Genomic DNA, 23,289 nt, shown 5'->3' on the forward strand with positions numbered 1-23,289 from the left:
AGACGCTCGCCAGCCGATAGATTTCGCCGCTAAATTGACCGGGAATTAAATTAACCGTTTGAGCGGCACGCGCTTCTTACCAGGCAACAGCCGTGACCGACCGTGCGCTGCCTGATTAATTCCGTGTTTCGAGAGTCGTCGAGGAGGCGGGTACACGGACCAGATTACGATCGAACGGAGGTTAACTTCCGGCAGTCGATAGGGTAAGGTGGATTAGAATCTCGAGTCGAAGTGATAGGAGTAATTTATTTCCTCAGTTTTGTCGGAGGGGTGGGAGTCTTCGGTGGTCGTCTAAAAATCTCGAACGATTTCAAGGAATACGAATCGATACTCGACATCGCGTCGATGTTGTTGAATTCGTAGTCGAGCCAATGTGTAACCAAAGAACCGGGCAGTGTGTCGCGGCAAGTAGACCGAGCAGGCTCGACAGCCGAGTTAACCGTGGCCGAAGCACGTGCAGTCATTAAAAAATCATGAGGGAGCCCGTTAAGAAGAAAATCACACGCTAAGCGGCACGGCCGAGACATATTTTAGCTCCGCGTGCCAGGTCGGCTGAATAACCAAGAGCAATCAACCACCGGTAGATCATAAATCAAACAGCGATTCTGCGAGCGGCACCCGGGTATTCTTAGGCTGCATTATTCATGTAGCGTGCAGAAACAAACTTCTGGCCAAGTTTCGCAGTTTGATCCGACGGATCAAACAGCATCGCGCGCGCAACCCTCGCTCAGTTTGCCGCGGAGCGGATCGCGCCCGCTAATGTCTCGTAACGGGAACGAGTTCCTCTCCTTTGAACGCGCGCGGCAACCGATCGATACAGTTTACAGCGCGAAAGGGGCAGGGGTGTGTTTCGAATCGCGCCCCCCGGCAATTAGACGGCCGCGCGAATGAAGGAAAGGATAAACGACGGGGTCAAGGCGGCGCAATCTAATTCCGACGACGGACCCCCTCCCTGATGCAAATCGAGGCCCTTAACTAGCTGACGTTTCAACCCTTGACACTCGCCCCAACGGCACCGTGGGGTCGGTAACACACCATCCGGCCTGGTTCTCCTGACTTAAATTAACCCTCGACCGCTTCCCAGACCTCTTTCTACCGCGTCGTTCGTTATTTCCCTGTTTCCAGGCCCGGTGCTACGACTGTTGGGCTCTGTTTCGACGATCGCCACACGAAATCACTCGTCGCTCTACTGGTTTCCTTTGCGTAAATGTCCTGCCTCTGTACTGTCGATTCTGCTTTCGATAGAAGAAGACCGAGTCTCTCGAAGAAGCAACGGGAGGTTTAAAATTCGAATCGTAACTTTGAAGTAACGCAGCAACCCCTTCGCGTACCAATTCCCTTGTGTCGTTAAAGAAGATTGTTTATTACGATTAAGAGTTAAGCAGTCGTGGCGACGAGGATACTTCAATCTCAAGGTTTAGAAGCTATAACGTGTTTAGACTATGGGAAAAAGTCGCTGCTCCACGATCTAGCAATTTTTCTTTTCACCGGATGTTTTGAAGTATTCAAAGAGCCCCACGTGTCTTTCACCTCTTCAAGCTGCGCGCTTTACATGTTGCGTGCAGCTTCGAAAGGAGTCTAATTTATCTTTGACTACTTTGCTCTAATTTTTAATCCGTCACTATTCGTGACACAGAAAATGTTAGCAAGTAGGTAAAATTATTCGTGAAATGGATACACAAACTTTTCATCGTCTGTCAAGGTAACAACAATTAACTCCGCGGAACGAGGAAAGTGGTTACGTAGATCGATTCGATACGTTCCACGTCCGAGCCAGGCGTCAAAGACTTTCATTCAGCGGCACAAATGGAAACCGTGTCAGGGCGTTAATCAGAGCCTGACGGTGTAAGTACACGGTGCCGTCACGGTGTTCGCCAACAGCGATTCAATCGGATCCCCTCGAGCACGGTCGTTACAATCCCGCTCGAAGTCGTCGCGAAGAAAGGAAAAGCTCGATCGCGACGAAACTCCATTACCGTATCAAAGAGACCGCGCGATACCGCGAAACCCTCGCCACCTTCACCTGCTTCTTTCCACCGCGCCGTTGTCGCGTTACTTTCGCTCTCGTTCACCCCCAACCCCACGTTACCAGCGAGTTCCAACACCGACAAAGAATCGCGCGAAAATGGGAAACAGCCAGCAGTTGAACAAACAGCGAACCACGCGGCTGGTCCTCGTTCGAACGACGAAACGAGCGTCGTAAATTTCGAAAGAAGGGCGACCGTTGGGGGTGGAGAACGGTTTCGAGGGTCGAACAGGCCGGACGCGCGTTCGGTCGCGTCGTCGTCGTTCACGGATGAATGTCGCCGGAGTTGTAATTGCAACGAGGTGTAATTAGTTTTGGAAATTTAATTATTTCCGGGAGGGGAAGGGTTGCGCGGATGCAGCGATAGACGCCCACGGCGGAAACCTTTCGACGAAGAATTATCGGAGGACTTTCCCACGCGGCAGCCGTTAATCCTGCTCCGAGCGACCTCGAGCCAATGGAAAATCGTCGAGTTTCGAAACCCACGCCACACACCCTCCAACCCTTCCCTCGCCGTTTATAGCGCGCGCGCGCGAGAGAGTCTCGTCGGCTTTTCTACTTCGCGTAATCCCTCGACAAGCGTCACTCGTTGGTTTGTTAATCAACCTCGAACGCCTAAGGACACGTCTAATTTGCGGCTGTCAGACGCGTCGCGAGACGCATACGAGCGCTCGCACCCTCGCGGACGATCGATTCGCACCTGGGGAGAAATTATTGGAGAAAGTCAGTAGAGAATACGATCGACGAAGTTGCCTCTAATCGTCGCATTATCGTGTCAATTTTTTAGCACCTCTCAATCTCTTTCAATCTCGAAAGTATTCAAGAAGATTGGAATACAATAATATCGCATTTGTATTTTCACAGAAGAAAGGCATACATATTCAGTTTCATATGTCGATGAATATCTACGATAAATTTCCTAATTATCCGCAACTAATTGGAATCTCGAACGAGTACCATCGATTTCTCACGTATTCCACATCGAACGGAACGATCTGCCGCCAGTACGGTTAATCGCACGGCGGGGCGAGCATCTGTTGAAAAAGCGACGATTGTAAACGTTCGCGCGGGTAACGGTGCATAACGGAGCGAATGGAAATCGGCGTGCGGTTAGAAAAGTTTCGCGTGCGTCATCGGCTTATGTTTCTCGAACGCACATATCCGCGGGCCGCCGACCGTGTATCGAGTCGCGCGAGACAGCCAGAGATCGGACCTCGAGTCGCGAGCACCGTTAGCTGCTTCGAACGGGACCTTTGCTTTCCTTCGGCAAAGTCGTTTTTCCGCGGCAAGGTAGCGAAGTGGATACATAATTCATACGCAGGAACGTTTTCTTGCCGCGTTCTCGTAACAGCCGGCGAATTGGTACCGCCTATTGCGAGAGGGCAGCTCCGAAACAGCTGAATCGGAAGCATCGCGTGACTCATTGGGATGCGATCCGCGGGACATAATTGCACAAACGAACGCGACACTTTTTCTATATATACATATGTGTGTATACACGTATATTCGTAGCGCGCGAAACTGATTGCTTTGCGCGGCACTCAGCGGGTTACAGGCATCGTTTATTGGAAAACACCGGCCGGCCAATATTGATCCGGCGAATAGAGGAAAACAATCGTATCGCGCGCAACAATGCCGTGATACGATTAAATATGTACACACGACAATCGAATTCTATTAATTTAGACGTCGACGCTGGCCTCCCCCTCGCCGCATTCATCGAACCCTTTCGCCGACCTCTGTGTTGCGCGTCGAACGAGCGCGCCGGGGTTAACCGGTCTTTTTATCCCCGCGGCCATTATGTAGCGGCGTCGATTGCGATTTTAGATATTCATGCGTCGACCGGCTGCGTTTACCAAACGAACCGCGTTCCTCAAGAACGAACCATGCGGTTTCTTTGCTCGCCACTGCAGGGCCATTCTTCTCCGAAAATGGGGGCGCCCTCCGCGCGGAAAGGGTGCTCCATCCGCGACTGGATCTCTCCTCCCTCGCGTGTTTTCACCGGACGCGTCGCGGCACCGCGATTGCGTTTTCAGGAATTAATGGCCAGCCTCGTGGCGCTCGATCTCCCGCGCTTACGCTCGCGCTAGTTCTAAGAACGAATGCGGACGACAGGGATGAAAAATTTATCGCGAACGACCGGTGTTACCCAGGGTGCGTTCCCACTCAACCGACCCCTCCCGCCCTCCTCCCGTCTTTTCAAACGGATCTTTACAAAAGCCCGTCTCTCTCCCCTGCGGAGCTTTGTCTGCATCCCCCCTCTTTCTCAAACCATCCCGTACCAGCCGACACGCCACAGTCTGAAACCGCTCCCTCCGCCCCGTCGTCGTTCATGAATCTTTGAGAGTTCATCGCGAACCTGGGAATCGGCGCTGTCTCCTTTTGTTTCGACGGCTTCGACGTGCCGCCGGTACGCGCTGTACGCGCCGGGAGGACGGATCGATGGGATCTTTTGTACGCGCGCGGCCCCGTTGATTAGCGGGATCCCGGGTCGCTCTTGGCAATTTCGTGGCGCCACGATTCGACCCCTCGCGCGATCGGTAAAATTTGGAAAATCCGGTTTCGTACGTTCGCTCGGGTGGTTTGTGGTGAACTAGGGTGGACAGGAGCGGCAGCGGGAAGTAAACGACCGATCTGTTGTTGGAAGGAAAGGAAAATGTCGAGCTCCGTAGCTGAGAAATTTAACCCTGCCACGAATATAGTCTTTCGGCTATTTTTGGCCGAATCGTGTTCTCATTTGTTCGAGAAGCCCGCTGGTTCGGAGACAAACGTACAAATATACTCGTCCCGCTGCTCTTTGTCGAAGAACCCTTCCCGTTAATCACCTTCTAATTGTACCGAGGGCATAGAAAAATAATCCGTACGTGTCTCCGAATCGGACGAGAATAGAAATCGCCAGTGTAAACAGGGCAGCGTTAAATTTAGTACGGGCATCGGTTGGCCGTTTCGAGTTCTTCCTCGGGACGAGAAAACAACGAGGGGAAAACTAGCGAGCGATTCGAGGGGGAAATTGTGTCTGTCTTTCGTGGGAAAAATGATTCTCCCTGGGGGGGAGGGTCGGGGAAAAAAAAAACGTGGTGGCTGTTAAAACGGTTTAACCAGCGGCAAAGAAGTTTGTAACGAAGCCCGTTTCTCTCGTTCTGTTTCAGCAATCATGGCGCACTTCTTCTTCTTGGCTGCGTTCTTCTGGCTGAACACGATGTGCTTCAACATCTGGTGGACGTTCAGGTAAGCCTCGCTACTCTCTTTTGTCTGATCGTCAATGGGTTGTAGTACCGAGGCGCGGAAGGGGTGGCCGGGGATGAGACTGCGGTGAAAGATTTCGCCGCGTGTGTACTCTTCCGTGCGACTGCCCCCGAATCGAATCTACGAACGATTGTGCCCAGCTAAGATTTATTTGATCGTACCTTCTTCCTGCTTCTCTTTTTAATTTTTCTCGGTTCGAAGGGTCGCTCTACCCGCGCACGTGACGATAACTATTATAAGACGTCGTATTGTATCGCTCGTGCGTGACGATCTCTCTGGCTTCCTCGGTTTCGTTCGCTGAAATCTGCGAAAACGATGCGAGAGCTCGATTAACGAGATTGTTTCTGGAATTCCTCCATTTTGGAGTATTAAAAAGAGAAGGAGAAAAATAATAATTACTGATACATAAAATATAGTGCAAGAACGTATTCTCGAGTTCACCTCTGTGGAGAATGTTTAAAACGCGTCTATATTAAGTTACCCTTACCACTGGCAGCTCCGCTCGAAGGGTGAAAAACCCGCGGAGAGCTCCGAATATTTAAAATATCTGGAAACAAGCGAAGGCGAGGGAAGAAAAATTACCAGGTGGTGGATGTTAACCAAGGAGGGCAGAATTGTCGTCTCTCGCGTCGCAATTAAACGTGCGTTTAGCGGAGGCGGTGAAAAACGATGAAAATTCGCCAGGCGTGATTGCCAGGGAATTTGAATGGCGGACCGGCGGCTGGTAACGGGAACGCGGTTTAGTCGGGGGCCCCTCTGTCCCAAAGCGAGCCGAGCGTACGTGAAACACGCGTTCCTGTGTACGTCGTTAATTAACACACCGGGCCGCGGGTTATCGACCTGGCCGAGTTTCGCGTCGCGACGCGTCTTCGATCAGAAGGCCACCGCCACTCGTTACCTCGCAATTACGCAATTCCCGCGCAATTACGCAACCCAACAGCGCCGCCTGGCAATTAATTAATCGCGTTCGCGGGTAAATCGCGTGCAAAGATACCGAACGATAACGGTTCTATCCGCTTGCGAAACCGTATTACTCTACAGGGTTAGACAAACAGGAAAACAGTTTCTGGACCCGTTACTTTTTTCTCGCGACCACCTTAGAACGAACGATCGCAGGAAATTGTTACGGGAAACCGCCGCGAACAGTCGATGAACCGTAACTCGAGTAGACGTGCTTTTTCTTTCGTAGCTATCGCACGGTTGCGTTAATCGTCGTTCTCGAAGCCTGCTTCCCGAATTATCTCGATTCATCGCGTTATCCGACGATAACGGTTAACGCTCGTTTGCATGCCGCGAAGAGAACGCGACTTTTCGACCTTTATTCGCGAGGAAACGGGTCAACCGCGTATCTGTACTGTCCTCGCATCCAGAAATCGCTTCTGGCGACGTGTCCTCGCGACGAGAACGCGTTGCTAAGAGCGTGAACGCGAGTGCGAACTGTGCACTAGGTGCTTGGCGTAGCAGAAACAGCGATCGTTAGCGACCGGATCACGTTTGAGCCGAGGGTTCGAACGAGCGCTGTTCCTCTTGGGCGCCGTCGCGGTGAGAGATGGGATCAAGATCACTCGGTCGACTGGTTAATGCGATGCAACACGGTCGCCATAACGGGCCCAACCCTTCTCCCGCCACCCATCCGATTTCTTTTCCCTTCCGTTCCCGCGACCAGCTCGTTTCTCACCTTTTTTCCCCTCAACAGCCATCAGCTTCTTCGCTACGCTCCTCCGTCTTGGACGTCTTACTTCTCCTACGCCGCGGTTTCCACTGTATTTCAACCTCTCCTCGGCTTTTTCTCCCCTTCCTCGAGCGAGTGGAATCCGTCTACGTTGCTCGATCCTTTAAACCGTGAATGCGCGGAACGCGTCATGCCACTCTCGAGCCGGTTCGAGCGAATCTCATTCGATTAAACGTATTATCCCGCGCACGGTGATGATCCAAATCGTATGCGATCGCGTTTCACGATTTTACGGATCGACACGGCAATCGTGGACGTTGGAAGAATCGCGAGCCGTTCCACGTTTCTGGAAGTAATCGTTTCGAATTGCACGATTAAAAAATCGAATTTAAACGAAATCGTTACGAAATCCTTCGACTCGCTTTAAATCAGTTCACAGGGCGTCAGTTCACAAAGAACTCGCGTCAGATTAATATCCACCTCGACGTACGCGCACGCACGCCCCTTGTTTCCGTTTTGCCGTTGTATTCCACGCTTCCTTGAACCGCGAAACGATTCGCGATTCGACAAAAAAAAAAAAAAAAGAAACACCCGCCGCGGTTCAACGCATCCGCACCGATGACCCTGACTTCCCTCTGTCCCGCGAGCCTTGCACTTTTATCCGCGATTTTCGCAGGACGCGGTTGCTCGCGCGCGCGCGCGCGTGCACAGGGTGGAAACGTGTCAGCGACACGTGCGCGCCGGTTGTATCCACTTGTTGAGGTGTCACCAGCACGTTGCGTTCACGCTCGCTGACTCGCCTCCGTGATTCTCCAGCCGGAAAATTAGCACGGTGTCATTTGCGGCTGTGCACCAGCGTTTTCGCGATTCACCCCCGCGTGCAACCCGTTAGTCGAACGATTTCGTCGGTCGCGCGACCTCTCTCCTATCGAGGAACAAATTCTTCAGCGAACAATTCGAACGGAACCTCTTTTTGTCTTTCCAAAGAAACCAGTGATGCAACCGGCAATCACTTATCGAATTTAATTAGCTGCGTTATGAGAGCCTTCATAATTGGACCGGTTGAGCAACATCGACGAGAGCTACGAGCGACTCTGGTTGCCTGGAAAATGGTTGCGTCACTCGCCAGCTATACTCGTATCGGTTATCGACTGAATTTCTTTGTTTCCCAAGTTATTACTCAGCGGAGAACGGTTTCATTGTACCTATTCAATTTTTATGCAACTCTCGTTCTCAATTTTTCGAACGACCGTCCTATTCTGTCGATAACCAGTCACGTGCGACTCTCTGCTGTTTATCTTAATTGTCTCTACGGTTTCGATGTCTCAGAATGATAATACCAGAGGCTCGCTAAACCATTTCAGCGATGGCGAACTATTCGTAGCGCTCTTGTAACTTTCCGCGAAAGGTTTCGATCACGTTGAAGCGTTCTGGGAAAAAAATATGGTAGCCAGATAGAGTCTGTTCGAGCCTGAGGAAAGGAGCATAATCGACAAGCATAAAGCATAGCCAACGATACGCAAACGGCTCGCGCAATTATATAACTGTAACCCCGATAGCTAAACGTCGGTTCGCAGCGGATTCCATCGCGTCACGGTTAATTGCGGGGCACCGAGGCATCCGCGCGAGTAGCTCGCGGTTTTCTTCCATCGGAGGTGAGCTCCGAACTTGCTCCTACGGACGCGCGTGCGCTTATTTTCCGAGAAATTCTTCAATTACCTAACATCCAGCAGCTTCCCACGGTCAGTCGTTGCACGTACACGTATATACACACATCTACGCACGTACTCCTCTACCGAGGGCTGACCTCGTCGCTCGCGATTCTTGACTGCCGTTGCCGCTTGCCTCTCGACGATGCCTTGCACTCCACCGGGAGAGCGTTTCTTCTCTAAACGAATTTGCATTCTAGAAGCCCGCTGGCTCGGTCGCGGTGAGGCTCGTCGTCGGAAGATTTCCCTCCGAGGGCCGACGATGCTCGAGAGTGTCCTTTTATGCTCGCTACTCCGAGAGCTACTCGGAAACGAATCCGGATTTTCACGGGAAAAATTTCTTCGCCGGAGAACTCGCGGCGTTGTTGCTCGTCGGGAGATGCTTCGCGGGAAACTTCTTCCGCCTATGGCGAAAGTAACCGAACATTTTTTTCTGCTGTTCTTTTTTACGCACAACTCGATCCACGTACGCTTTACGTTATAAATAATTCATCTTCGTTAAACGCTATGGTTCGTCACTGATCGTGATCCGACTTCATATGATTTTAGGCATTGAAAAAATGTGTAAAAATTCTGCGGCACTTATTATAGTGCCTAGTTTACTATGCGAATGCTACTTCAAATTTCTTCTCAGTGAAAAGAGAAATTTCGCAGAGGTATGTATTAAAGGAACAGAAGAGAACACTGTAGAACTTCTTTTAATTCTGTCCACGATTCCTCCGCGAGTCGACCGCGAAGATCGGCGAATGCCCTTCGCTGAGGGGGTCGATGGAAAAACCATGGTTCGAGGGAAAAAGGCGAGGATCGGTCGCAGAGCTTGCGTAACTGCGCGATCGGTCATTGTCAACGGCGAAGAAACGCCTAATCTCGTTGGCTCTGGCTGTGAAACAATGGTCAGGTCGCGGAGAACAAAGGGAGAACGCGTCGTCGGAGGATACCCGTGGCCGAGTGTGTTGGTCCCCGGCGTTGTGTGGACGCGCGTACGTGACGGTCGTTAGGCCCTCCGCTGTTCTCGAAGAGTGGCTCATTAACTTCGTTTATCTCGTCCCCGATAGCTGCATCGGGGACTCGGCTTCTTTGGCTACACAAGATCGCACTCCTTCGCCCGCTAGTTAATTGCGCTCGACGAAAGTGTCCATTAGGTCCTGGCGAAATCCCGCGCGCATCCAAAATTTACAACCCTCGCGTCTCCCGTCTCCCGTTTAGTGCCCGTGTCCCAGCTGAGAGATACGAATGTTCCGTGGATCTCTCTGGGTTTTGTTGTCACTCGTTGGGGCTGTGATTAGATACTGGGCTAGCTTTACGACGTGGTCACTTTCAGCTATAGAATTAGCGTCCAATATTGGGAGCCGCGTGAAATTATTCGATGCTGAAGGCATCGTTCTTGCTCGAAGGCAATGTCGAATCAGCGAGATCTAAGATTCATCGGTTGCGAGCCGAGGATCGAACGCGCGACGCCTCGAGCAGATGGCGGATTGACAGAAACAACCGGAATCTGTAATACGCGGGCAGAAGTCGTTGCCAAGATTCGTTTTCGTAACGAGAAAGTTTACTTATGTCGGTCGTGTAACATCGTCGCCCCCAAGGCGATACCGACGCAGTTGGCAGGAATAAAGACAGGAGAGGGAACGGAAAAAAGGAAACAGAAAGAGGAAAGGGGGAGTTTCAGAGACGCTCGGAGGACGTGATCAAGAACACCGGCTGGCCTGTCGTGGCGTGCATCCCAACGAGGCTTGATTAAGGTCCCTTCTGTTCTCGAACACAGTAGCTCATTAATTCCGTTATCTCATTTTCTGCAGTCGCCGGATCTCTTGACCAGCGGATCGAATCAATTGCCCCGGTGTTGTCGCCCATCCTCCCTCGAGCAAGCGGGGTCGAGAAATCGCTGGAAAACGCGTGGAAATTCTCGCGTCGTCGCTTGCGAAGCCTCTGTCAGGGTCTCTTCTGCTGGCGATAGAAAACCAATCTAGCGGTCGCGTTCGTTATAAATAGATTGATTCGCGTACATCGACAATTTGCGACGGGACGATGCCAACGAGGGCATGACCCACATCCACCAGTAGATTCACTGAACCATACTTTTCGGCGAATCTCGTATACCTACGCTCGTTACATTTCACTCGGTACTGCTTATCTCGTCGCTTAATACGTGTTTGTTGTCTGATTACCAAGAAGCGCGACGGTCTTTCTTCTAACAAAAGATCCGTAATAGGAGTTGAGCCACTTATTGTTCCTCGATCTTCCTTATTCATTACCCGTGATACCGTACGCTTGATAAATGCATAATTCCTTCTCCGCAGCGAAATTGCTCGGCTTAGCTGTTTACAGATTACAGCGCAACAAGTGGAATCTCCGGTACGAGGATGCCTCGACGAAAGAATCCCACGTGTTCAATTAATTTAATCGCTATGAAAAGTTACGTATCGTCCTGAGAATTCGATCGCAATCGAATACCCGGGACATTCGGAAAATCGCGCAGAATGTATCATTAAGTTTCCGTTCGATGCTCGATCGAGCGTTCGGATGATATCCAAGAACTCCCGGGAATAAAACCAGTCGTCTTGGCTCGCCTTTCGGAGTCTCTTCCCGGAAACTCCAATTAAACTATCTCTGGTTCCTCGACCGAGCGTGTAGTTCAATTCCGTCGGACGTCCGACTAATTAATCGAATTAAACGGAAACCGGGCCCACTCTGGAAACCGTTCTCTTCTTTCGCAGGACCGTGCGCCGCCCACGAGCACCGCGGATTACCGTGGCCGATCTCGAGGAGACTTCCGGTTCGATGGGTTCTCGAGGGGCGAATTCTCCGGTGCGCGCGCGGCTAAATTAGTTTAACCCGACGAGTAGGTCCGCGGTCCGGCTAGTCCGGATCCATGCAAACTTCTTCGAGGGTTCCTCGAGACAGTGGACGTGCTAGCAACAAGGTGTATCCCGGTGACCGTCACGTTTGCGGTCGCCGCTGTCGGTTTACCCCGACGTGGTTCGCCTCCTCTCGCGTGTCTTCCTACGGGGACATCGCGAAGTCGTCGAGGACCGAGGGAGTCGTCAGTCGAAGCAAGTTTCGTGTACTCTCGCTCGCGCTCGACCGCTGGTCCCCCCGGCCTGTTTCTTCGTCTCTGTTGACACTTCTCCGCCCGAGCGAGTCCAAATATTGGCCTCGACCAACCGGTGAGGAACGTATCGGGGCGTTTGCGTTCAACAGATATCGCTTTTGTCCGTTGGATTCCTTGGATGGTCAAATGTCATCACACGGGCGATAAAGAATTATTTCGATGTTTAACGCTCGATGAAAATGTAAGAGGTGTTATGAGGGAGGACTTGGGAAGTAATTGAAAAATTCTTTGGTAGACCTGGATGGACAGCTCCCTCGTCAAGCCGCGACGCGATCGATAGAGAACGCGCTGTTCGATCGACGGAAGGGGTGGTGCTGGGTAAAATTAAAAGTAGGTGAACCGGGGATAAGCCGAGGATTTACGGGGAACCGCGGTGAAAGTGTTTATAATCCATCAACGTGGTCGGGGCTGCGCCTATTTCTGTTCGCCATGGCGAGGCGACCGACAGCGCCGCGATCCCCGTGGTAAAAATTTCTTGGCACGGGAATCGGTATCGCGAGCACCGACGGCTATATTCATACGACCACCGTGGGTTCGTCGAAGATCGGAAATAAAACGCGACCGGGAATATGCTTTCTGGAAACAATTACAAATTCGTTTTGAAGATTGTGACTTGTAACACTTGCCACGTTCCACCCTCTAAATATCATCTTTCTTTTTATATACGTTTGATATCGATAATAGAACGCGCGATGCCAAGACTGTACCACTAATCGAAGCGATCGAGAGAGAACGAAGACGATCAGACGGACGAGGATCACCTCGAGATGAAATAATAATTCGATAACCAAACCGGGGAACCAGTCGTAGCTGGTCGATTGGAACAGGAACTAAATATAATTCAGTCGTTTAATACACGGTTGTCGATGTAATTGTATTACCAGAGACCACTCGTTACGGGGCAATCTGCCGGCGGAGCCAGGAGAAAATCGAAAGTGTGTACCGGATTCGCGGGTAATCGATGGGATAATCGAGGCGTCCGCGTCTGGGGGCGTGACCGGACGTCCATCGCGACGACTTTGATCGCGTCGTCGCCTTCGGTTTTCCCATCGCGTTTCCCCGTCCCCTGCGTCCCTTTCTCCGTCTGTCCCGCGGCTGGATCATCGAGGAGCGCTCGAGGTTAACGACTTGGCCCGTTGCTTCTTTTCCACGGGACCAGCTCGTTACGCGTTAGATAATGCATGCAAATTGCATTAAGTCAACGTGACTACCGGTTCTCTCTCCTCCGTTCGGTAGCCGGTCGAGGAGAGCCATCTCGTCCCTTTCCGCAGGCGCGTCGTTCGGTAGCCAACGCGAGCTGTCCGCGCAAAGATAGACGAATCGTCGTGGCGCGCGTCTCCCGTTGCAGTTTCCAGCCCGATCTCTATTACGCCGACCGTCAGCTCGCCCCGGTGTATTATAGATGTTCGCGTGACGGCCAGTGAATCACTCGAGACGTTTAGAAACTTGCGAGACGAGAGCGTGACGGCCTGCCTTTGAACGGAATACCGGACTCGCGTCTACCTACACCTTCCTGTCTACCTACCAGTCGCAGTTTCCTCGAATCTTGGCTCGCGGATCTTTCCTCCCGTTCCTTCGTTTGTTGCGGTCCTTTCGCGATGCTTTCTCTCCTCCGTCGTCTGCCTCCCGCGAGCTTAATTACTCCGGAGGCGAAGGAGAAGAGGGAAAGGGTAAAAGAGAGAGTCTTACTCTCGGTGGCTCGCCTCGAGGCGGCAGTTCTCGATTTAATGCACGGCAATTAGGGATGCCTCGAGCGCGGGGTAGATAAATCGCCAAGTATTACCGGGCTAAATTGCTACATTTCGTTATTGCCGCGTAATAATGATAATCCGCGATAATTGACAGTCGCCGGTGCGTGAGTTATCGTGCCGCGATGCTTTTATGCTCGCGTGCGTTTCCACGATTTTTACCGTTTCCCCCCCTTCGATTATTACGCGCGATTTTTTTCATAGCCGCACTTAATGGCCGTCGTCGGTTGATCTATCGATGGGATCGCATCGGAAATATTACGTTGCGCGTACTTCGTAAAGCGATATATATGTTATATGAACGTAAGGGGGAAGAGAAATGACGGAGTCGTGGCTTAAACGCGGAGATATTAGGAAACGAATGCGGAAATGAATACTTTTGAAAAATAGTGCCTGCTAAGATTGCCACCTCCCTAGTGGCGAGTGTTGAAGGACCAATACATATATATATATATCGATCGTTTGAACGATCCGTAATAAAAATCCTCGAACCAGCTTGTCCTCTATATCAAACTTAACCGCGCGCGAGTCGACAAAATCCGTCGGACTCGAATCGAAATACCAACGAGAGGCGAATTTACTTGGCCGCGAAAGACCGGTTTCCTCGGGCGTTAATACGCGTCGGCTGTCTAATTTGCGTAGCACCAGCCACAGGCTCCGGCGGAGTAACGTCCCCGCGTTCGCAACTCGTTTTCTGGAGGTGCTCGACGGCCGATCCGCTGTCACGCACGGCCATTAACCGGCACCCGTGCGATCGGAATTACTCGAGTGAATCACGCACGGCTGCGCCGGCACCACCACCACCGCCAGCTCTCGTCCAGACCGGCTTCCTTTCGCCCGCGTTACGGCGATCCCACGGATTATTCGATCGATGGGATTTCAATTTCTCCGATGTTAATACGCGGCTGGACGCGATCATCGTCCCTCCGGGTTGTTTGCATTCTATCCGGGACTCCACGATCCAAGGCTTATCGACGCCAAATGATCACCGTAGGCGTTGATTGAAATATCGAGGCAACGAGGGTTCGGACGTTGCTCAAACGGAACGATTATGATCCATGATTAGGGTCTTCCCCGGATCGAATGAACGTTGCGACTGGTTACTCGACGAGATCGACGTTCCGTAGTCTTCCGTTTCAGGCGAATATCGCATCGCACACGCGTGAACTCGCGCCATTCGAAACCTACTTTGAAAGAGTCTTCGAACTTTCCAACGCCTTCGTGGTCCACGCTCACTCTCGACTGCCACGTGTACATACGCGTACCCTCCAGGGTACAAGAATAATTAAGTTACAAACGTCGCGTAAACAGAAAAACTGAGATATATAACGATCAAGAGTTCCCCACGGTAAACTTGTTAGACTACCGACTCCTCCTATCTCCCTCGATGGCGTCACTTGACAAACACCACAAGCACGAGAACATCTCCCCACGAGGATCTGGTTCCTAGGAGCCGAATCCTCCTAACCGCATCCCGTGCGAGCCAAAAAAAAAAAACACCATAAAACCTTCCATCCCCCGAAAGAGAGTCGCAGGCAGTACCTAAACCAGACCCAGTTCCGCCAGAACCGAGATACGTAACGCATTCCCCAAATAGGATCCTCGTTTGACCGAGTGGCGACTGCAGCCGTCGCTCGTAGATAAGGGACATTACCGAACAGGGCAAAGAAATTGCTGAGAGGGGCCTGTGTGTCGCCGCTGTTAGCACGGTCGGAGTAAATCATGAACGGTCGTTAGGATTTTCGAGTATGCCTCCCCAGGGATCGAGGAGCGAATTTCTAAGGGAGCGTTGCCAAAGGAGTTCGCGTACCAGCATCCAAGCCTGTCTCCCCGCTTCTGTCCTTCCGGCAGCGCGCGCGATACGTCTTTGTCCTCGTCCGAGGACTACATAAACGCAACGACTCGTTCTCCAAGCCCGTATTTTCGGTCGCCAAGATTCCTCGCAGGATACGCGTCGTTGGCCCTTTTTTATTGGCCGCCGTGGAGTCTCGTTTCCGGCGACGAGGTACGCGCGCGACCTCCGAGGCTCCCTGGTCAACCTCTCTCCGCTGGTTGATTTAATAATCAACGTAGCTGGTTTAAATGCGAGAGTGCTGCGTGTAGCCCTCTGAAAATTAATCTCTGCTTTCGTGGAACATACGCAGCGAGAAAACGGGGTGCGCCAAAATTGTCGCGGGGTTTACTTTTGCGCCGCGCAACCAGAAGCCGTACGACTTCCGCACGCGCCATTAATACAATAATCCGGGAACGGAACCCAGGCGCGCACATGTGCGACCGCACCTAATCGAAAGATTAAGCCCGCGTTAGCACACTTTCAGTCGGCATCCGATTAGTCAGCTTTCCCGTTGTATCGCGCAGCAGGCGTGCGTGCAGAGGGTGGCGCAGGAACAATGCCAGGCAAAGAATCACCGGGCGAACACGCAACCCGTAACGCGGTTGTTGTTCGAAGGGAGTCAACAGCGACCAAGTGTTAACGCGTCCCGGCGATCGTGCCTCCTTGCAACGTTAATCACGCCGTTAATCTCGCGGCGCCCCCCCACCACGGTTTTCGTTTGCATACGTCGGCCAAGGGCTAATTAACCGCTCACGGTTACACAGTTTCGCCATTTCGGTATTGAAACCGACCAAAGAGGGCCGGTCCTAAATTTCTCCTCGTTATCTCTTTCACACCGTTCACGTCGTTATCCTCGACGACCTGCCCGGGATGCCTGCTCCGCCCGCTCGTGCGTGTGGTCTCTTTCTCGTTACCATGCATGATTTGCACGAGGAGTTGGCGCTTCTCGTCTCGTTTTTCTACGTCCAGTCGAAGTCCTGGAGATCCCAGCGTTTAACGGACGACGCGGATCTCTCTCTCTAAACGTCCCACCGTGTTACTTCGAGGATAACGAGGCGAAGAAAATTGGAGCAGGGTCCACTGTGGACTCGAACGGTCGCAGGATTCTCGATTCACCTGGCTCGCGATTACGAACGACAGTGAGAGACGCGTTTCTACTCGGAGAAAATAGAATACACGAGGATCGACGGAAGTCTAGCAGACGGAAAGTTTGAAAGAGCATAGTACACGGTCTCTATCACAGGGAAAGTCCGAGAGAGCGTTGTATTCGCCGAGTACACCGAGCCAGCTACAAGGTCTCGCTTTTCTACAGACGGGAACGGACAAGATAGAGCCAGTCAAAAGTTAGGCCGTAACTAGTTCCAAGCCAGCTAACGGAAGATTAGATCGGACGCGAATTACAGCGGGACCGGTTTTCGTCTACCTAATCCTGGATAAATCGCGGTGTAGCGCGGCATAATCGAGCTAATCATCGTTTCACGGCTGGCAGTTTCGAGCAGACTGCGCGTGAAATGAATCCGGTCTGAGGGCCAGCACCGATAAAGTCGTGGCAGGGACGAGTTTCGATGATAGAGGGAAAGATAGACGAGGAAATTAAGGGTCGCGGCACTCGACGCCGCGCGGACTCGAGAGCAGACCAAAGGAATTGCGGGGTTTCTCTCTCTCCCTCTCTCGCCGCGACAGTGAACTCGCGGAGCGTGACATTGTCACGGATCGTGTTGCACGATATGCTCGTCTTCCGCGACCGTCGCTGGTGATTGCGCGTTTAAACCAGTCGGGCAGAGCTGAATACTCGAGATACGGCCCGCGATAGCGCCGCCAATTTTCTCCAACTGGCCATCAAGAGGTTTTCACGGGAAGTTGATTGAAACTGATTACGTGGACGGGCGGAGGGTTCATCGAGCGATCGGATTAGGGTGCGAGGATGCCGCCTCTCTCCGCGATCGTTGCGTGGAAGAACGGTAACTTTGCGACGATATCATTCGCGGTAATTGAACGATACTTTGCGACGATGATATCGTCCGGGCACGAACCTCGAGGACTTTGAAAAGCTGTTGAGAGCTGCCTTCCTTATACCAGAGTATGCGAAGAAAAGATATGCCGTTCGATTCTTCGCGAAGCGCATTCTAAAAGAACTAGCTTCGCGAACAATTTGTATCGAAATCGACTTCTTTTTACCTCCCAACCTTTTCGCAATTCTAATTTAATTTTCCACCTGCCATTACCCTATTTACATCGTACGCTCGACAAGCAATCGAGTAACCACCTGGGTACGAGCATTCGCCAAACCGGTCCTGACGCTCGCGAACGGGTCAAGCTACCCCCATTCGCGGTAGCCTAAAAACCTTGTGGCATCCTTCGAGGTTACCTCCGAAGCGGGTCAAGCGTCTTCGCAGCACTCACACACACGCGAAACTTTTCTTCTCGTGGGGGGGACTCGTTTCTTACCGGTCGCGAACTCGGTAACACGGTAACGACGGGAGTAAGCGGGAAGTGGGACGGAGCGGCGAAACAGGCGCGCAACAGAGCCATCGTGTCGATGACCCCGACCTCCGAGGCTGCACCTGCATCACCTGCGGCGCCCGTCGACGGCACCCTCGACGATCGTCGTCCGTTCGACCGTCGCGCGCGGTCAACTTGATCCCAGCTCGTGGAAAAAGCAGCCAGGCCATCTGCGCCAGCGGAGGATGAATTCCGAGCGACGTGCCCCGCGGAATGCGAGCCCCGGAATTCGCGCTCGTACGCGCGTTTCCTCGTCCGCGTACGCTTCTCCTCCGCACCGCCGCGATCGCGTCGACGTCTCCGACGGGGATCGCGAACTCGTTAGTTCGCGGAATCCCAGGAATCGCCGTTCGCGCGTACTTCGAGCGCCGCTCGCTCGAAGCGTCTCCCCTAAAATTGATAGGGTCGATATTATTTCGGTAGACTATGTTCGTCGCGAACGAATTTTCGAGCGTATCGCGATACAGATTTGCGCAAGATTAATGCGATGCGAGAACTGCGCGATTAAATAGAAACTCGAACGATTCCTCGAGTTCTCTGTTTCGGACGTTCACTTGGGAATGATTAACGATGTCGATGGTAACCATTTAGAATACTATATAAACAATCTGTCGATACTCGATTTGTCCGATTCAACTGAGTGGTCGAGAGAAACGAACTGCTCTAACGAACGAAAGAAACTCTGTTCTTACTCGCGTGTAAACTTTCACCAAATTAAAACACACGCGTCCTCCTCTCTCTCTCTCTCTCTCTCTCTTTGAAATCGTCGCTCTTCTTCCACTCGCGCGTTCATATTTTACAGTTTCTATACATACATCGCTCTTGTCAGCCGCAATAAAAGAAAGCTGACGCTCGTTCCGCGACGAGATCGCGTAGTTGTTTCCTGTTCGGAGTAACGGTAACGCCGGTGCACAATTCGCGGCCGTGCAACGCGCACTTTAAGCGTGCAGATCGTATCGAGGCGAGCGGAGTCGTGCTCGAGCGCGGAGCCACGCTCTCGACCCGATCTCTGGTGCAGTTTTCATTGTTCGCAGCGGAAAGAGTGCTCGCGAGCAGAATGACGCCCGCGAGAACCGAAACGGACCGCCTGCCTGCCTCGTATCCGCGAGGTTACCGTTGCACGCTCGCTCTCCTCTCGCAAGTTTCGCGATGCACGCGGGTAACGCGAGCGGCGGGACTTTCCACCGCCGCGAAGGAAAACGTGGAAATCGCGAGCGCAGGGAAAGGACCCCGTCGCGAATCGAACCGAGCGCTAAAAGCGGACACGACGATTTATTTATCGAACTCTCCAGGTCGGAAGGAAGCGCGGTTTATTTGCCAAAGACTCTCCGGCGCAACGAGATTTACTTGCCGTGCTTGGAACCTGCGGGATTGCCGAGTTGAAAAATCGAGGATCGGGGTTGGGAAGCTGACGTGGTACACGAGTGTGCCTTGATTTCGATCCGTCTTTCGACTTCTCTTTGCCGCGGCGACCGATAACGCGGTACCTTTTCGTGAAACGGCTAGGATCGAGGGTAGTTTTTTCTCTTTATTACCCTTTGATGCGTCGCGAGTAACTTCAATTTCCTTCTCTCGATTGGGATAAGTGCAGCACATTATCCTCGATATTGCACGTCCTCGGTTTTAATTCTTCGATCGACTTTCTTCTATTATCTCAGCAGTAATGGAATTAGTTCGGAGTGTAACTCGATTAGAGATGGTCCACGGAACCTGCTTCAATTGTATGGTACGTAATATCAGATCGTAAGGATCGCTACTCATTTCTTTCTCTCTTCGAGGATAGAAGATGAAGGAAAATTTATAATCATTTTCGAGCCATCGATCATTAGTAATAATATGTACGAAGTTGATCCAGGTTCTAGATGACTTTCCATTCGTCTACCAATCCTTCATCCTTTTTTTTTTCGCAACTTGGCTCGTTCATTTTTCAGCTCTTAGAATGTACCATTAGGGCGCATTAAGCTCAAAGAAAGCGCTCGCGTGTTCATGGCACGGTACCGGGAGAGGAAAGTGCACCTAACACACGCACGCTTCCACTGGGTGGCGCGTTTACGAGGTAGCTTCGCGCGAAGCCGTTTAACTGCTGGAGAAATTACGCGCTGCCTAATTGTTCGTCTAGCGGAGCTCAGGGTCATTGCGATCTCGCGTCAGTCGTTCCCTCGTTTCCTCGCGGAAACGGGGAAGGGCGGCTGCCGCTTTTCACGGGCTTCAACCACCCATCGACCGACCCTCTCGATTTGTTTACGCACTCCGTTAATTAACCTCGATAATTGACTTCGCGCCATGCATGCCACGCTTTCGTTTCCCATCGCTTTCCCTCTTTCCTCGTTAACGCGCCACTTCGCCGATGGTTTCTCCGCGAAGATATCCCGAGTTACCTTGCTCTCAATTAGTGGTAACGAAATTTAAAAATAGCTTCCAGACAATTATTAGTTAGAGACCAATATTTTAAAATATCTCCCAGAAGTATATTTGGTACTTTCGAAGTAATGGATATCTACCGCTTGTAGTATGCTGTGGTACGCTTCTTCTACCTCCCAGCCTCTGAAACGGCCCTCATTTCCGGCGAAGAAGGCCGGGTTCCCATGGAATTCTACTGAAACTCGTAAAGAAACGACGTTTGGTGCATATTCCATACACGCGAACGCGCTTCGTATGCAAGTATCGCGCGCGTTAGGCGCGAACCCTTCTTTATTTCGAAAATTCCGCGTTCCTCGGCCGGGATAATGGCTGGCGCTGTCGTGTTCCGACGATTCATCCGCGGGCAATCTCGCGCTCGTCGCTCGCCGCAACGGCCACCCCGGAACCAGAGGAACGACGCGAAGAATGCCTCTTCGGTCCCGAGTCTGGCGAACGTTTTAATAAACTCGCACACGAGCCGGCCGCCATCGGTGAACGTCCTTTCGCCACCCCTTCCCGCACGGGGGAGGCACGAGGTCGCCGAAGAGACGGAAGTTCCTTTCCGGAGGAGCATCCCGGCTCGGAGTGGCGTGAAAATCGATCAAAGGGCGAGATTGAACGTTAATTGGCGACGAAAGACGAGCACTGCGCCGAGCTGATTGCTGTAATCGCTGACCCATTGTCGTTCTTTATTAGATTAAAGGAAGCAGACAGCTTTATAAGCTGCGGATGGATCTTGTCCGATCGGAACTACCCAAGAGGGAAGGTCTGGCTTGTCGTAACGTAGTTAGCAGATCTAATATTTCGAATTAAAGATTGTACATTTGTACAGCAGAGTTTCTATGCTATTGTAATTTTGTTAGAATTTCGAAAGCACGAGAGAGTACTGTCTCGGCAGTATTGCTACTAGCAGGAAAGTACTAAAATTTCTTCTATCTTCGGATAGATGTTTAATAGCCACTTCGCATATTGGATTCGAAACGAGGAGTATTACGGCGACACGAAGCAGTTCAGTCGGCGGCGAAACTTTTTCTCCGGAGCGCCATTTGACTCGAAACGGTCCTGGATCCTTTTCCCTGTTCCCGTCGTGGAAATTACCGTTTCTCGTTAGACGGGACACGGTTTCAGATGGGAGGGCCTCCGCGTGTCGTCGCGTCTCCCCCCGCGGATCACCGTTGCCAGCCAGCGCTCACCCTCGAGCGAAATAATTGAATAATTCAGGCAGAGTCGCGTGGCGCTCCCGGGTTTGCGGAGTGTCAGCCTCCCGGGTCTCGTGGCCACGCACGGGGACATTCCGCTCGTATAACCAGCTGTTTCGGTGTCGCTTTTCAGCGTCCGCTTGATACCGAAACCCTTCTTCCTAGGTAGCGAACGAAAGGGACAGGTTTTCGCGCTGAAAGGACACCCGATACGTGAAAGCGCGTTTAAAAGGACACTTAATACCCGGTGCAGATGGCGGTCGCCATTTCGGAGCCGTTCTTTTCAATTTCCCTTTTCCTCTTCTTTCTTTTCCTTTTTTGTTTTTTTTTTCTTTTCTTTTCGTTACTGCAATCCAGAATTCCCGTGAAGCGCCACGGCAATTTGTTTCCACCGTGCGTTGATGGCCGGTCGTAAAAACGCGATTAACCTTGCTTAAAAGCTCGTAACGCACTGATTATTATTAATCCTCGGACTTATTGCCGCAACCGTTTTTACTTTAGATTAAGTAGCACTTGTGGTACGTGCAGCGAACGTATTAATTATATCCAACGACGCGCTCCCCCCTCGTTTTACGATCGCTAATGTTACGGCGCGGACTATCGCGGGAGAGCAGAGAGACGCAGACAGTCTTAATCCTCGTGGTTCGTCCGTGAATGGTAAAACGATCGTTTGACGTGATACGCGTCTGAGGAATCGATTGAATAAGGATCGCGAGGCGCGCGAGGGGAGAGGAGAGAGACACGTCAGGCTGCCAATTAGAAAGGGGCGGTACGCGAATCCCTTCGTTAGCCGGATACGGAGGCGAGTACGAACAGGGGTTGTACAGCAGCGGGCGGGCGATAAAATTTGAAATGTCACGTTGCCCGCGCGGCGGCTCCTCCTATCGTTGTATTAATTTCGAACGGCCCGCGATAAACCGGTGCCGCTCAGCAGGACGGATTCGGCGAACGATTCAGCACCGGTTGCTGGTTCCACGGAGCCGTGTGGCACTTATCAAATAGAAGGGTGGCCCTCCCGGAGGATGTGTCACTCGCGGCAGCACTCAAATCAGATTTTCTTCGCTTAACGCCCCGTCAGCTCTCGCTTTGCAAGCGCGTTGCTCGCTTCAGGAATCACGTCGGCGTCCGTCACCCCGGTTTATTGCATTTCCACCGGGTTTCGTCTCGTTTTCACGGTTTGTTTCGTCCTTCATTTCCCGGCAGCGACGAGCGCGCGCGCCAGCCCGCACCCCACAGCCGCGAGAAGGGGCGGACGACGACGTTTCTTCGCCGTCTGCCCTCCGCGAAGACGCCGTTCTTGCAGCTTTTTGACACTTTTCGTCGGGTCGCGTCATCCTTGTACCTTCCTTCGCGCCCTCCATCGCTCCTCCGCGATGGCTCCACTTTGTCCTTCGCCATCCACCCCATCCCCGGACCCGCGTTTCCTTCCTTCCTCCCTCCCTTCCTTCCTTCCTTCCGCCGCGTCAACTTCGATACAAAGAATTCCGGTCTCCTTTAGCCCGTCAAACTCTCGGCGACGCTCTCTCCCTCTTTCATGTATTCAGCCCGCCACCGGGAATCGAATCAGTCCGCAGAGGTAGAAAATTTATAAGCGTACGAAAGGTGTACAGCGAGGGAACGCGCGTATATCGCCGGCGAGGTGGATGATATCGAATGGTCCTTCTGGGTACCATGGAACAGAATCTACATTTCAATCTATCATTCGTATAAACTGTATCCCTATAAGGTTATCCACGGTGCTTTTCTAAAGAACCAACATTTACACCAAAGTTCGAACATCCTTTATTTTTAAAATTCGCGTACAGTTCTATATGCAAACTCTACTTTTCTAAACTTTGTAG

General features: G+C 51.9%; 1 protein-coding gene across 1 annotated transcript in view; it reads left to right on the forward strand.

Moving 5' to 3' along the window:
- Mthl1 (adhesion G-protein coupled receptor methuselah-like 1) overlaps positions 1-23,289 on the forward strand; it is a 131,228-nt gene that overhangs the window by 44,440 nt on the left and 63,499 nt on the right. Inside the window, exon 4 of the mRNA XM_076899959.1 lies at positions 5,176-5,254. Within this exon, the coding sequence (XP_076756074.1) occupies positions 5,176-5,254 (79 nt within the window). The remainder of the gene's footprint in view (positions 1-5,175; positions 5,255-23,289) is intronic.

The sequence above is a fragment of the Xylocopa sonorina genome, chromosome 8 (genome assembly GCF_050948175.1).
Source record: "Xylocopa sonorina isolate GNS202 chromosome 8, iyXylSono1_principal, whole genome shotgun sequence".
Classification (NCBI taxonomy): Eukaryota; Metazoa; Arthropoda; class Insecta; order Hymenoptera; family Apidae; genus Xylocopa; species Xylocopa sonorina.